This window comes from Scardinius erythrophthalmus (assembly GCF_964197995.2).
Source record: "Scardinius erythrophthalmus genome assembly, chromosome: 3".
Lineage (NCBI taxonomy): Eukaryota > Metazoa > Chordata > Actinopteri > Cypriniformes > Leuciscidae > Scardinius > Scardinius erythrophthalmus.
The window spans coordinates 38,450,130-38,463,371 of record NC_138223.1 but is presented as its reverse complement, the minus strand read 5'-3'; the positions used below and the strand labels follow the sequence as shown (position 1 = coordinate 38,463,371).

The window sequence follows — 13,242 nt, the reverse complement described above, 5'->3', positions numbered from 1 at the left end:
TACGTGGAACGTTATTTCCAAACGCGATAGAGCATTAACCTTTTAGCGCCACTCACCGGACATTTCATTTCTGAACTGCCGCAAAACATACAACAACCAACTTAATAAAATGTTACCATTCGCATTCATCTTTTTTTTTGGATAAAACTGAAAAATACTTTTATTGCAAAACGTGCAAGAAGCAGCGTAATATCATTTTACAGCAATGTCACCACAGGCTTGTTTTTTTCCCAGTGAGTTAGAAGAGAAATAATGCTACTAATGTACTAAAGCCATAAAGGATAAGTCTTTCCAAACATTCAAAAGCAGTTCCTGCAGTTATATTACTACTGTAAAAGCTAAGAACTTTTGAATTCTTACTAAGCCTAACCACAGTTTTGTTGCACTAACAACTGCAGTCGCATGGTAGGCTATTACATATTAAACTATAGTTACCATGGTAAATGTTTGTAAGGGAAAATTAAAGGATGTTCCAGAATATGATGGCCTTTGTCAGTGCAATTAACTCAGAACTTGCAGACGTCTCACATTTGGGTTTGCACATGTGTTTGGACAACTATAAAGACCTCAGCTCAGCTAACAGAAAATTAGCCGAATGAAAGCACAGGACCTTGTTCTTGGCCAGCGTGAATGATTTTATTTTAAACGAACTGTGGAGCATTAAAGAATGATTGAATAGTGTTTAACCAGCGGTCAGTGTGTATGGGAAGCTTTTAAGCACAATTCACTTATTTAGCTTGGAGTTAAGCTACACATTTATACATGCAATGCTAATGCTAACCAACAGCGCATTGGCAGTAACACTGAAAGATAATGAGTTCTTACATTGATGACTGCTCTAATACACAACAAAACCATCTTTAGGCACATTTAAGAAATTGTTTATAACTCCCTGATTCTCTTAACAATGTTATAGACAACAGTGTATGTTGGGTTAATTCTCACTGCATCCTTTATGATGCAACTAGGTAATGATAACTTTACAAGAGCAACTTTAGACGTATAAAGACACTATGGATGTAAACTTGTAATAGTCCACGTGTATATGGGGAAAATAAGCCTTCTTAAAGCATTGTTCATTCTCTTTATTTAATATACACTATTGTCCAAGAGTCTCTTATGCTCACCAAGGCTAATCAAAAACACAGTAAAAACAGTAATATTGTGAAATATTATTACTATTAAAATAACTGTTTTCTATTTAAATATATTGTAAAGCTGAATTTTCAGCATTATTTCTCCAGTCTTCAGTGTCACATGATCCTTCAAAAATCATTCTAATATGATGATTTGATGTCCGAGAAACATTTCATATTATTATCAATGTTGAAAACAGATGTGCTGCTTAATATGTTTGTGGAAACCGTGATACTTTTTAAGCTTACTTTGAAGAACAGAAGATTCAAAAGAACAGCATTTATTTTATATAGAAATCTTTTGTAACATTTTAAATGTCTTTACTGTCACACCGAGTCCGAAATTCGCATCTGAAATTTTTGCAAGTTAAAAAATAAATACAACCTCACATTGTCAATCACGCTTGCACACTGCCTCCAAAACTTTCGTCCGTCATAAAAAAAAATTCGGATCATGTTTGATCATGTTTGAAAAAACGCATGCGAAAATTTTGGACCTTAACAGTATACGTTTCTTTAAAAATCCTACTGACCCCAAACTTTTAAACAGTAGTGTACTATCCAAAACCAAACTAAGCCTCTAAACTACAAAACTACCTAAGCCATGAAGCACAGCCGGGTGCATTATTTATGCATTCTTAGAATGATCTGAAACATCTGCCGACACCTCGTAAAAGGCACATCCCTCTTCCTAATGTTTGTTATTGTTCCTGTCGTCTATCCCACATGGAGCAGCAGGAACTCAAGAGGAGGGAAGTGATTGACTGAGTTAGTCGCCCTCTCAGCTTATCAATGGAGGCTTTGACTTCATCCCTCCGCCCTGTACACAACATGGCCGCCATTACCTCCCGTGTTAAACACTGGAGTCTTTGAGACATAACACTAACCACTAATAACCTCAACAGACTGTAGATTTGTGGAAGAGTCCAGGGGGAGCCCAGAACTCCCTACACACAACTACAAAAAAACATATTACACACACATACACATACATCCATCCCAAAAAAAAACCGGAAAAAAAAACAGTGTACCATGGTACAGTGAATGTATCAGATGTTGATGTATATCATGGTATTATGTTGTTTTAACCAATCAATTTCCATTTTTATTTATTTATTTATGTATTTTTGAAGGGATTGTAACTACAAAGAGGAATGTTAAGCTGATAAAGTATAAACATTTCAGAAATGTAAAAAACTTTTTATTTTTTTATTAATTTCCATGACTATTTCAGGCCTGGACAACACAATTTTAAAATAGCCTGATAATTCCAGGTTTTTCATGACCAGGAAACCCTGCAAATAAAGTGGCATCACCCTGTTACCTTATCAAAAACCAAGGTGTTCCCATGATACATATCCAAAAAATATGGCACTACTATGGTTTAAAAAACAACACCATGGTAATACTATAGTACATTATCAAAAAATAATGGCATTACCATGAAGTATGCCACTGTTCAAAAGTATGAGCTTTTTATAAAAATATTTTTATTCAGCAAAGGACACATTAAAATTGAAAATTGAAAATTTGATTCATCAAAGAATCCTGAAAAGAATCTCATCACAGTTTCCACAAAAATTAAGCAAGAGTTTTCAACATTTAAAATAATCAGCAATGTTTCTTGAGCAGCAAATCAGAATATTGTAATGATTTCTGAAGGATCATGTGACTCTGAAGACTGGAGTAATGATGCTAAAAATTCAGCTTTGCCAAAAAATATATATATTTTAAAATATATTAAAATGAAAGATATATAGGCCTTTATATAAAATTATAATAATACTTCACAATATTACTTTTTAAAAAAAAACATTCCCATTGTACATTTCCAAAAACATGCCGATATGTTACTTTTGTAAGTGCTAGCCAAAAAAAAATATATATATACACATATCCACTACTGTACCAATTGTACAGACATGTTCACAGAGACATGCTTACACTGCAACTAAATGTGTGCAGTCATCCTAACCCTATACACGTCCTCACACACCAACACACACATGATCTTGCTTCCCAGACTTTACAAAGGGGCCTGCTGCACCTGAAGGGTTGGGTGTGAACGCTGCGGTCCCTCCATTCTACTTCCAAAGCAAATACTGTTATTGGCGGAGATGTCCTGAGAGCTCTGTTGCAGATTTAAGACTTTAATTTGTACAAATACACCCATAAATGTCATTCAGAGTAACCTCTTGGCTGCGGCCTATAACACATGCTACAATAAATAGCATTAGACTCATATCACATTCTTTCTTCCCCTTATTATTAATTTTCCTCTAACTTGCCACTGCTGTGGGAATAAAAAATACACTGTTATTAATGTGAAATGCTAATAAAGCACATTCAAAATGTAAGAAAGAATGAGAAATAGGAGTGCAAACATAGCCCTGGCTTGCATAAGCCCAACATTAAAAATGCATTAAACTCAGTGCTGAGGTGACACCTGAAAAAATAATATAAAAGTAAAGTAAAAGACGTTAGACAGAGAGAGAATTCGCAAGTGTTAAACTTAAGTAAGCCATACCTGAAGGTCAAAGAATTTACTGTATCTTCTGTAGATGATGTGGGATGTGGAGTCAGAATATGTGACATTAATGAGATACACCTGAAAAGAGAAAAAGAGAAGTCGACAGTTAGATTCTCTACAACTGAATCTACAGTTTAGTTATGCATTTCAATATAAAGTCAAGTTTACACCAAACTATAATGATAACTCTAAAATTCTAGTAACTGTTCTAATTCTATGAGAATAGGGAAGTCCAGACCACAACAATAATGCTAACGCCACAGTGAAAGATATCGTTGGAATCACTTTCAGAACGACAGAGATGGTCTTATTATTGGGAGACACGAGGGTCCATGGCTCTACTACAGATAAAAACATCTCAACTTTTCAGAATGCCGCAAGCGCACCGCAGGTCACGTGACAAGAACCAAGCTTAGCAACGACCATGGCAACGACAGACGCCTCCGGAGCGCAACCACCCGAGCGCTTTGGAAAAAGGAGAACGCGGCGCGCCTAGCGTTTTCGGCGCGTTTTTATGCGCGATATGTGAGCGCGGACTTACATGTTCGAGCCGGAGCGAGATAAAAATGAAGACGACGAACCTGCAGAACAACGTCTTCATATGGATGTATCGCAATGGTGTGTTACTGTATTTAACTGTTACACATGAAACTTTGGTCTTCCGACCTTTTACCACCGTGTCGATTTATTTTGATTAGTATGTGCGAGGGAGAGAGAGCAAGACAGCGTCTAGTTTGGAGACGGTGATGTCTTGTTTACACTTTTGCCTCTCTGAAGAGAGAGAGTGAGCGCGCGCGCGACCGGGTCTCTCTCTCTGCTCGTTCTTTCAGTCAAACATGCACCACAAGCGCGGCAGTTCATCTACATTAGACGGTGTAATAAAGCGTGTGGGTTACTACATCCAACAACCGAACATTTTAACTTACCCTCTCGTAACTTCTGCATCCTTTAGCTTGGACTACAAAATTGCAGCGAGAAATAATAATGGCGGATTGCTCGAAGTGTTGGGCCGGAAGTCAATGTCCTTATTTGGCAGTTCCGCTGCAAATACTGTGACGTTATAGTTAAAAAAAACGTCATAGATAACAGAAAAATCGGAACAGGTTGAAAAATATGACCAAAACAGAATATAAAGATATCAACGAAGCACCTGAAGAGAATAATTTCATCTTTTCTGTACTTCTAAACACTCCAAATATACAACAAAATGCATTTAAGGGCTAAAAAAGTGCATTTAGCATGATATGTCCCCTTTAATGGCCAACTTGGATCACGTGTCGTGTGCCTTGATAACCAATCACATTACAGCCTTGACGTCATTGAATTTTGTTTATAGTTGTGCGGCAGTTAATCAGTTTTTGCGGATACCATAGAAGTTAGTGTTACCATAGTTTTTTTTGGAGGTGTAAACTCTAAAAGTAGATCAATCCAAAACTATGTTTAAGGGCAAACATGTTGAAGATTAGCCGATAGGCTGTCGATTCATTAAATGATAAGCCGCTCTGGTCTCTTTCCCTGTGTCCCGCAGCATTAGCAGGCGTTAGCCTTTTTTTGCTAACCCTGGATACTTGCCTTATGCCTGCCACAGCGATTTCAGCAATCCTATAAGATCATTACAAATCACACTGTACGACATGGATCTAATAAACTTGGGTACGACATGTATTTAATCTGTACGATGATGACATTTATTGAATCGTAGACTACGACGCAAGGAAGCATAGAAGAATAAAACGTCATCAGCATGTGCTATTGGTAAACAAATAGAGCAAAGAAGAATTTTATGTGCACTGAAAAAAAAAAGAGGAAGCGAAAGAGGAGAATATAAATGCGATCATGGCTAGGGAAAACTGACTAGCTTGGCGTGCCAATTTTGCAAATGGAGCTTGAGGAAACTAGTTTTAAGTTTTAGCGCCATGTCGAGTTGATCAATACGCCATTTAGGAGCCATGACCACAGATATCAACACAATTGGTCATCTTTCATCTGGGACAGCCCAAAATCATACAATGTGTACCGGGCATTAAAGTGGCTTTGAGAACGATCTTTTCCAGTTGATGAACTATTGACATTGACAGCCAATCAGAATCCATTCTGATGAAGAGCACGAGCATTTGAAGCGGCAGATGACAAACTCAGAGATTGAGATATATAGCCTAATGTCTTCACAGCATTGACTAGTCAGTGGAAACACCACTGTGTAGTCAGGGACAAGTATTTCCTGCACATATACAATACCCAAGAAATGCCGCTCTATTGTCCTGCAAGAGAAATGGTGATCAGAAGTGTAGTTCCTCCACAAGGCCACCAACAGACAATATGACATCATGCAGAACCGAGCACTGGGTGGAAACAGAGATGAGGGGAACTCCTGTTCGCAGGATAATTGCAGGGAGCCTCTGCCCTGCACCCGACTCAGCAGAGGACAGGACAGCTTCCTCTGTCCTTTAAACACAGGACATACAGTACGTGATCCGTCTTTCATGACACACTGAACACAGTGTACATACAGTAAGTGTGTAATATTACTGGCTCATTTTAGCATAATATTCCGACCACAGCTCTCCAAGCATCAAGCCTTTGAATAAATCGTCCTACCAACTGCAGGACATTGTGTTGACATCTTCTCTCTGGGGTCTAAACATTAACGTCAAGCCCATTCAAGGTCTTCTCCTCTGTGAGCAGCATGTGTGAGATGATCCTGGAGGAGCAATACCAAGCTGTATTTGTGACACTTGGGATCTAACAGCTTTGGAATTTTGCTGTTATCTCTAGTGATCTCCTGTCAGATGGCCAACATGCTATATGAAGTAGCCACATAGTATGTGTGTCTTTGAATGTAATGTGTATGTGCATAAAACGGCCCTAGATGTGCAAGAGATAGACAATACATCAGTAAGCATTGCTAAATTTGTGCTCAGCATTGCATAGTATTGCATGTCTTTTTACCAAAAAAAGACAGATATCAAAAGAGCGACCCAATCATTGACAGGGGCCAGTAAGTAACTACCTAGCAACCACTGAGAACACCCTAGCGACATGCTAACAACACAGAGTATTGCACCTAGCAACGACTCAGAATAGGTTTTACTGACCAAGTGTGCCTACAAGATTTTTGTTCCATTGGAAAAAACAATACTTCATATAAATAGCGTACAAGATAGAGAAAGCAAATATATATATATATATATATACACAAATACAGTTACACAATTTACACAATTATAAGTTCAAAGCACTAGCAACACGCTACCAACCTTAACACTGTAACCAACATGATAGCAACTCTACCATCATGGTAGCGAGTTTTGCACCTAGAAAAGCACTAGCATTCACTAAGAAAAACACCCATGCTGCATCCGAAATTGAATACTTCTCTACTATATAGTATACAAAAAACAGTACGCTAAAAAAGTAGCATGTCCGATTACACGGAATCCGAAAAACAGTATGCGAAAAGTCCCTGGATGACCTAATACTTCCACTGAGATTGTGAACTGTGTATTCAATGGACACTTTATCCCATGAGGCCACGGGAAAGGATTTATGAATGGCAGTGAAGCGACGCAACTGAGACTAGTAGATCATGTGACAGTAACAAAATGGCAGATGTAGTACGTCTGAATTTCATTCATACCCATATTCATACTAAATAGAACATAATTTTTTAACGGTAACAAAGTAAAGTCAAATGTAGTACCGACTCAGACAGTATGCGAATTTGGAATCACCACATAGCAAGACGCTAACAATGTTAACATTGTGGCCTTGAGTTTTACACCTAGCAAAGCACTCGCAATCACCCAGCGGCGGCATAGCAATACACTGAGAACCCTAGCATTGTGGCAACAAGTATTGAACCTAGCAAAGCCCTAGCAATCACCTTGAATACCCTAGTAGGATCATGGAGTTTTTCACAGGAAAAAAAAATATTCCAGTAACACTAACTGCAGTAACTATGGTAAAAAATAAAAAAGATTGTTCTAAATGTCATGAAACCCTTTCCAATTCCACTGAAACAATCAAACTAGTAGTAAACCCAGAGGACTGAGCACATGGATAGCGAGACACTTTGGCATCTGTTGCGAAAGAAAGTAATTTCAAATGGTAGCAGATACCACAAAAGTTTTTTGTATTTCACAGTATGTTTAGCACAATTGAGTCTGGGTTCAATTATTAGACAAGCAACATAGTCGGTAGTGTATCAAAGATTATGTCATGGGCCATAAAGTGGAAAGAGACATCAGCTTTTCTGTGTGTAATAAAACATGACTGCTATCATATGAAACAGGCAGATGTTTGTGGCAGAGAGAGGGCGAGACAGGTAGATGAGGCTGTGAGACAGACGGCTTACATGCTTGTGAATATCTGCATTGTGCCAGGTTAAAGTGCCCCCTCTGTTAGTTGAATGCTGGGAATCGGCCTTGGCTAAACCGCCTCACGCTGTTTCCCACAGTGTGTGTGTGCAGCTATCCAAACAGATACATGCTTATCAGACACCGCGTGCCTGGAAAAGTGTGTGAATATGTGAGAGAGAGTGCATGAGAGCCTTTCTTTGAAAGCATGTGCTAAAAAGATACTCCATGTATGCATATGTGTGTGCGCATCCGGGTGTTTGAGTTATTTAAAGACCTCTGACCGGACTGGCATGTTTGGTTGCTGAGTCTGCCCTTCCTCGCTCAACTGTAATTTGTAATTTCACCACAGAGAGCAGCATCAATCCTGTCTGTGTGCTTGTGTAAGATGCAAACTCATCAAATCTCTCTTGATTGGCTGATGGGACCATCCTCATGGTAACCACAGTGGAAAACAGGACTGCTGAAAACCCACGCCCAAAATATCAAGCGTAACTTCACTGTCCCAGAGAGCAAAAATAGCAAAATTTCAAAACAAAACTATGTTCACAATCTTTATGACCTTTACATTTTCTAAAATGGAAAATGTCCAAAGGTTTTTGACTGAACAATGCTAATAAAACCGTGCAAGCTACATCAGTACAACGTTTTCTATCCTGTCCATTGCACTGACTCAGTACCAAGTGTCCCGAGAACTGGTTGAGTTGCAAAATTGTAATTTATGTTTTAGAACAAAGCGTCAACGTATAGTCAATTTATGTTTACCATAGGCTTTATTTTACACATAAATCGAAAAACCACATTATAAAACCCCATAGGAAAATCTCGTAAGAAACCAGGTGGCGAATTAGTCTTTCGGGTTTTGATGTCATACCTGCACCGACCACACTATAAGGTCTATTATTACCATGACTGAACTTCAGCTCCAGAGGCTTCCTCAATCCTCAGCAATTATACACACTGTAAAGACAGTAACGATGGCGTCAATTTTACCATATCAATTCGATATACATACAGGTTGTGATTCTGAGGAGCAAGTTGGTCCAAATAATGTGGGTACTGTCCGATCTTTAATGGATAAGCGTTTTGTAAACCCCATTTAGACCTCACAGAGATTTGAAAAGCAATCGTCAAAAGGTTATACACTACTGCTGTTGTATCGCTGTGGTAATTTTAACCCCTGACTCTTCACATCCTCATCCTTTGGAAGAGTTTACAAAAGAATTTGCTTTCTTCTCGACATGTACACAACACGAACCAGCTAAATTATTTGAGGGTACGTCAAAGTAGACGTTGTCTGCAGACAGCCATTAAAGATCATGGGTGGGCATTATGTAAATGTGTTACATTGTTACATATGTAAGTTACGGAAATAAAACTGGAATTACTGCCGGCTCGTTTCGGCAGTTCAGAATCGATTCTTTCTTTTGGGAGTCAATAACTTTATGTAGACGTTTTACATTCACAAACAGCTTTATGACACACTAAATGAAAGGGAATATCTGAAAAAGCATAATAGGGACACTTTAAAAACAATGCGAAAAAGAGCCTTTTGCCGGTAAAATCTATCCTCCAACATTGGATTTGATTATATCCATTGATGTTGTAGAAAAGAATGCAACAAAGGGTCCTGATTTCAATTGTTCTTCAAAACTCTTAGACAGAAAGGAACAGACGTAACACAATGGATACCTTCCTCTCCTAAATAATCATCCGGTGACAGAGTCAGAGAACAAGATTAAGACAAAATACATGGCCACAAAGAACCTGATTATATGTATATGAGCAAAAGAGCACATTCAACCATTTAGTCTACATTCTATCTCATCATTTTTGAGAAGAAAACCCTCATTCTGTTTCCAATGAGATGCAGAGATGCCACACAAAAGCCCTCTTCAAGCAATTCAATACCTGCAGAATCAACAATAATCTTCAAAGTATTGCAGCAAACAAAGCACATCATCCACTGATTAAAAACTTCAGCTAAACTTTCAAAGGTTTGGCCGTAGACATTTTATACTGCTCATAAATAAATAAATGTCAGCCCAAACACTCTGATCACAGGAACAGGAAGTGTCTTGGAAGGCAAAATTTTGCATTTCATCAAAAACCAAACCAAAGCTTTCCTTATAATCAGGCATTGAATTAATATCAGCAGACTTTAGCATAACCGAAGAACATATTTCTAAATGACTTTTCGAATAGACAGCGAAAAGTAAAGCCAGAGAAACTTACTGAAAAGCAGTCGCCTTGTCTTCAGATTTGTCTTAAAGAAAAGTATGAGGAGTGTTTAAGCTTTAAGTCTTGGTGGGGCTTAAAAGTACAGGCCTCACCACTGAAGTCAACCCCGCCTAAGGAGACTATTTCAAGAGACACATAAAAGATTATCCATCTACCATATTTCCAACCATAGTCCATTCATAGCCACAAAATAGCATTTTGTTCAGCTGGTTATAGAGTTCAAACTTGTGATGCTGAGCAAGTAGTTTAAGATCTTTCAAACTTTTGTCCAGACATGAAATGAATGCATATGCTTATAGGGGTTAAGTTAGAATTTTAGAAGAACCTTAAATCAGGTGAGGAGCCAGTTCTCATATCAACACCAGCCTGAGTGTCTGGTACTGTAGTGGAAAATTCATTGGTGAGCATTAAAACATGTAATTACAAAAATAAACAAATCACTTAATCTCATTTTAAATGATTAAATATTAAATTACTTAAAATAGATTAAATAACATTTAATTTTAAAAATCTATGTATTATTTTTATAATAATTGGTCAAATATATAGAGAACATGTTTCAGTGCCCAATGGATACAAATCTAATACCACCCAAATATCATTCACATTACAGTCAAATGGGTTTGAAATGCAGTTTCATTTGTGTACTCAAATAAATTTACACAAACAATATGCATTTGAAACAAACTGCCCACACTGCAAAAAAAAAAAAAAAAAATGCTTTTCTTACTTAGTATTCTTGTTTTGTATCCAGTCCAAATATCTAAAATTCAACTAAAATCAAGATGCATTTGCTATTCAAGTAAAATGGCAAAATATATTACGTCTCTAGGATCTAAATTACGTGAGAGTTTTTTTACTTAAAACAAGTTAAATTATCTGCCAATGGTGTATTTAAATGGAAGCAAGATTATTTTCTTACCCCATTGGCAGATGATTTAGCTTGTTTTAAGCAAAGTCTGACTTAATTTAGATCCTAGAGACATAATATATTTTGTCATTTTACTTGAATAGCAAATGCATTTTTTTTTTTTTTTTTTTTTTGAAAACCAAACAATATCTTATGTCATTTTACTTGTCTAGTAAACACATCTTGATTTAAGATTTTTTAGATATTTGGACTAGAAACAAGACAAAAATACTAAGTAAGAAATGCCTTTTTTGTGTGGTGGTGAAAAGTTCCAGATAATTGTATCTACTTTTAACCCTTTAGACTACAAATTTCCTACAAAATAATTGTTGAAATCTGTGACAGATGCATATTTAGAAAAAAAAAGCATTCTTCTCTATAGTGGGAATATATATTTTCCCAAACAACAACACTGACCCATATGAAGACCCACAAACTTTCACAGCAACTATAGCTCTAGGTCTCAAGGGGTGAGAATTTACTGCGCAGTTTAAGCTGCGTAACTGCTGCCGGGACCACTGGTAATGGGATTCTGGAAAGAGAATCTCCCCCAGGAAGTGATAATCTTGTAAATCATTAATTAAACAGTATGTAGATCAAGGCAGAGAGAGCATAAGATGAAAGATGAAACCTCCTCACTGAGCACTGTGATCAACAATGATCCAAAGAACATAAACCTATTTGACACTCATTCTCTCACTTCCTTTGCATTTTGTTGTGGTCATTTCCAGTTTGCCGGTGTCACTGGTCACCCCTCTTCACCTCTATCACCCCAATACCTACATACAAAGCACATTCCAGCTTCCGGAAAGGGATGCTGTACAGGAAGTGGAACTAGAGTGGACCATGTTTCCTGAAGAAATGCAGATGAAAAAGTGTCAACTCAGCGTACACATAAACCTCAGCGTCACAACCTTTGGCCACAATTGTGCATCAAATATTGTGTTGGGTGTAGCACCTTCCACTCTGCCCCTCCAGAACAATCCGACACATGGAAAGACAGAAGTGAATTATTACAACGTGGCCACGATTTAGTACGAGGGAACAAATTATCGTCCTCAAGATTTCCTTAAAACGAGGGAATAAATTAGGCCCCGTTTACACGTACATGATTATTTTGAAAAACGGAGACATTTCCCTTCGGTTGTGCCCCTCGTTTACACGCAAACGAAGCATTCGCCTCTGAAAACGATTCTTTCTAAAAACTCCGGCCAGAGTGGAGATTTTGGAAAACTCTATTTGCACATTTGCATGTAAACTGAGAAAAATGGAGTTTTAGGCAGTCGACGTCACAGTAATCGACAGAACTTGCACTGCGTCAAAGGTGCGACCTATATTTTCGGGATTCTGATTGGCTAACATGGGCTTGAGCTTCTCGTTACACTGCCACCTACAGGTTTGGCATGCTCTTGACGGCATATACACAGGTTTGTGTAAACGAACACTTTTCTGAAAACGGAGAGGGTGAAATGTCCGTTTATGAAAATAACCGGCCACGTGTAAACGTAGCCTTATTATATCGTCACTGACGTCACACAATTTACTTAAAATGAAAACGAATTTAAACATGTTTACATATTAGTAAGTCATGGGAACTAACTGTATTTGTAGCCAAGATACACATTTTTCCCCCGCATGTCATGTGCAGGGCTCCGTAGAAATGGGTGCAAAGAGGCTGTTATAAAAGGATGTGGCGAATTGCTAGCATTTAAATAACAATGTTTAATGATGCTTTAATATAGTGTATGTTTATAGTAAAAGTAGAAAAAGTTTATTGTCCACCTGTCTCAGCCTCAGACATCACGCCCAGGAACGTCTGATGCATATGGCAGACTTAACTGGAAACACTTCAGGATTTTCAAAGTTGTCATCTGATTGGTTGAATTCTAAAGGATGTCAGGAAGACGTGTGTATCGCGTTCTTTAATGCTCTGCCTGGAAACAAAAATGCAGTGATGCCAAACCCCCTCATGGAAGAAGAACCCCGTCGTGTTTACAACTGTGACAATGAGAGCATATCAGGATCAACTAAACGCTGCATTTTCAAGTAAAGTATGTTAATTTTGCGTCA

At 37.9% G+C, this 13,242-nt stretch overlaps 1 protein-coding gene across 5 annotated transcripts in view; it reads right to left on the bottom strand.

Moving 5' to 3' along the window:
* The window catches only part of sh3pxd2aa (SH3 and PX domains 2Aa), a gene marked incomplete at its 5' end in the record, with an annotated part of 104,060 nt that overhangs the window by 85,563 nt on the left and 5,255 nt on the right, over positions 1–13,242 (bottom strand). For all 5 annotated transcript variants that reach the window (XM_081362513.1, XM_081362514.1, XM_081362517.1 and 2 more), the window contains one exon: positions 3,664–3,744. In XM_081362513.1, the coding sequence (XP_081218639.1) occupies positions 3,664–3,744 (81 nt within the window). The remainder of the gene's footprint in view (positions 1–3,663; positions 3,745–13,242) is intronic.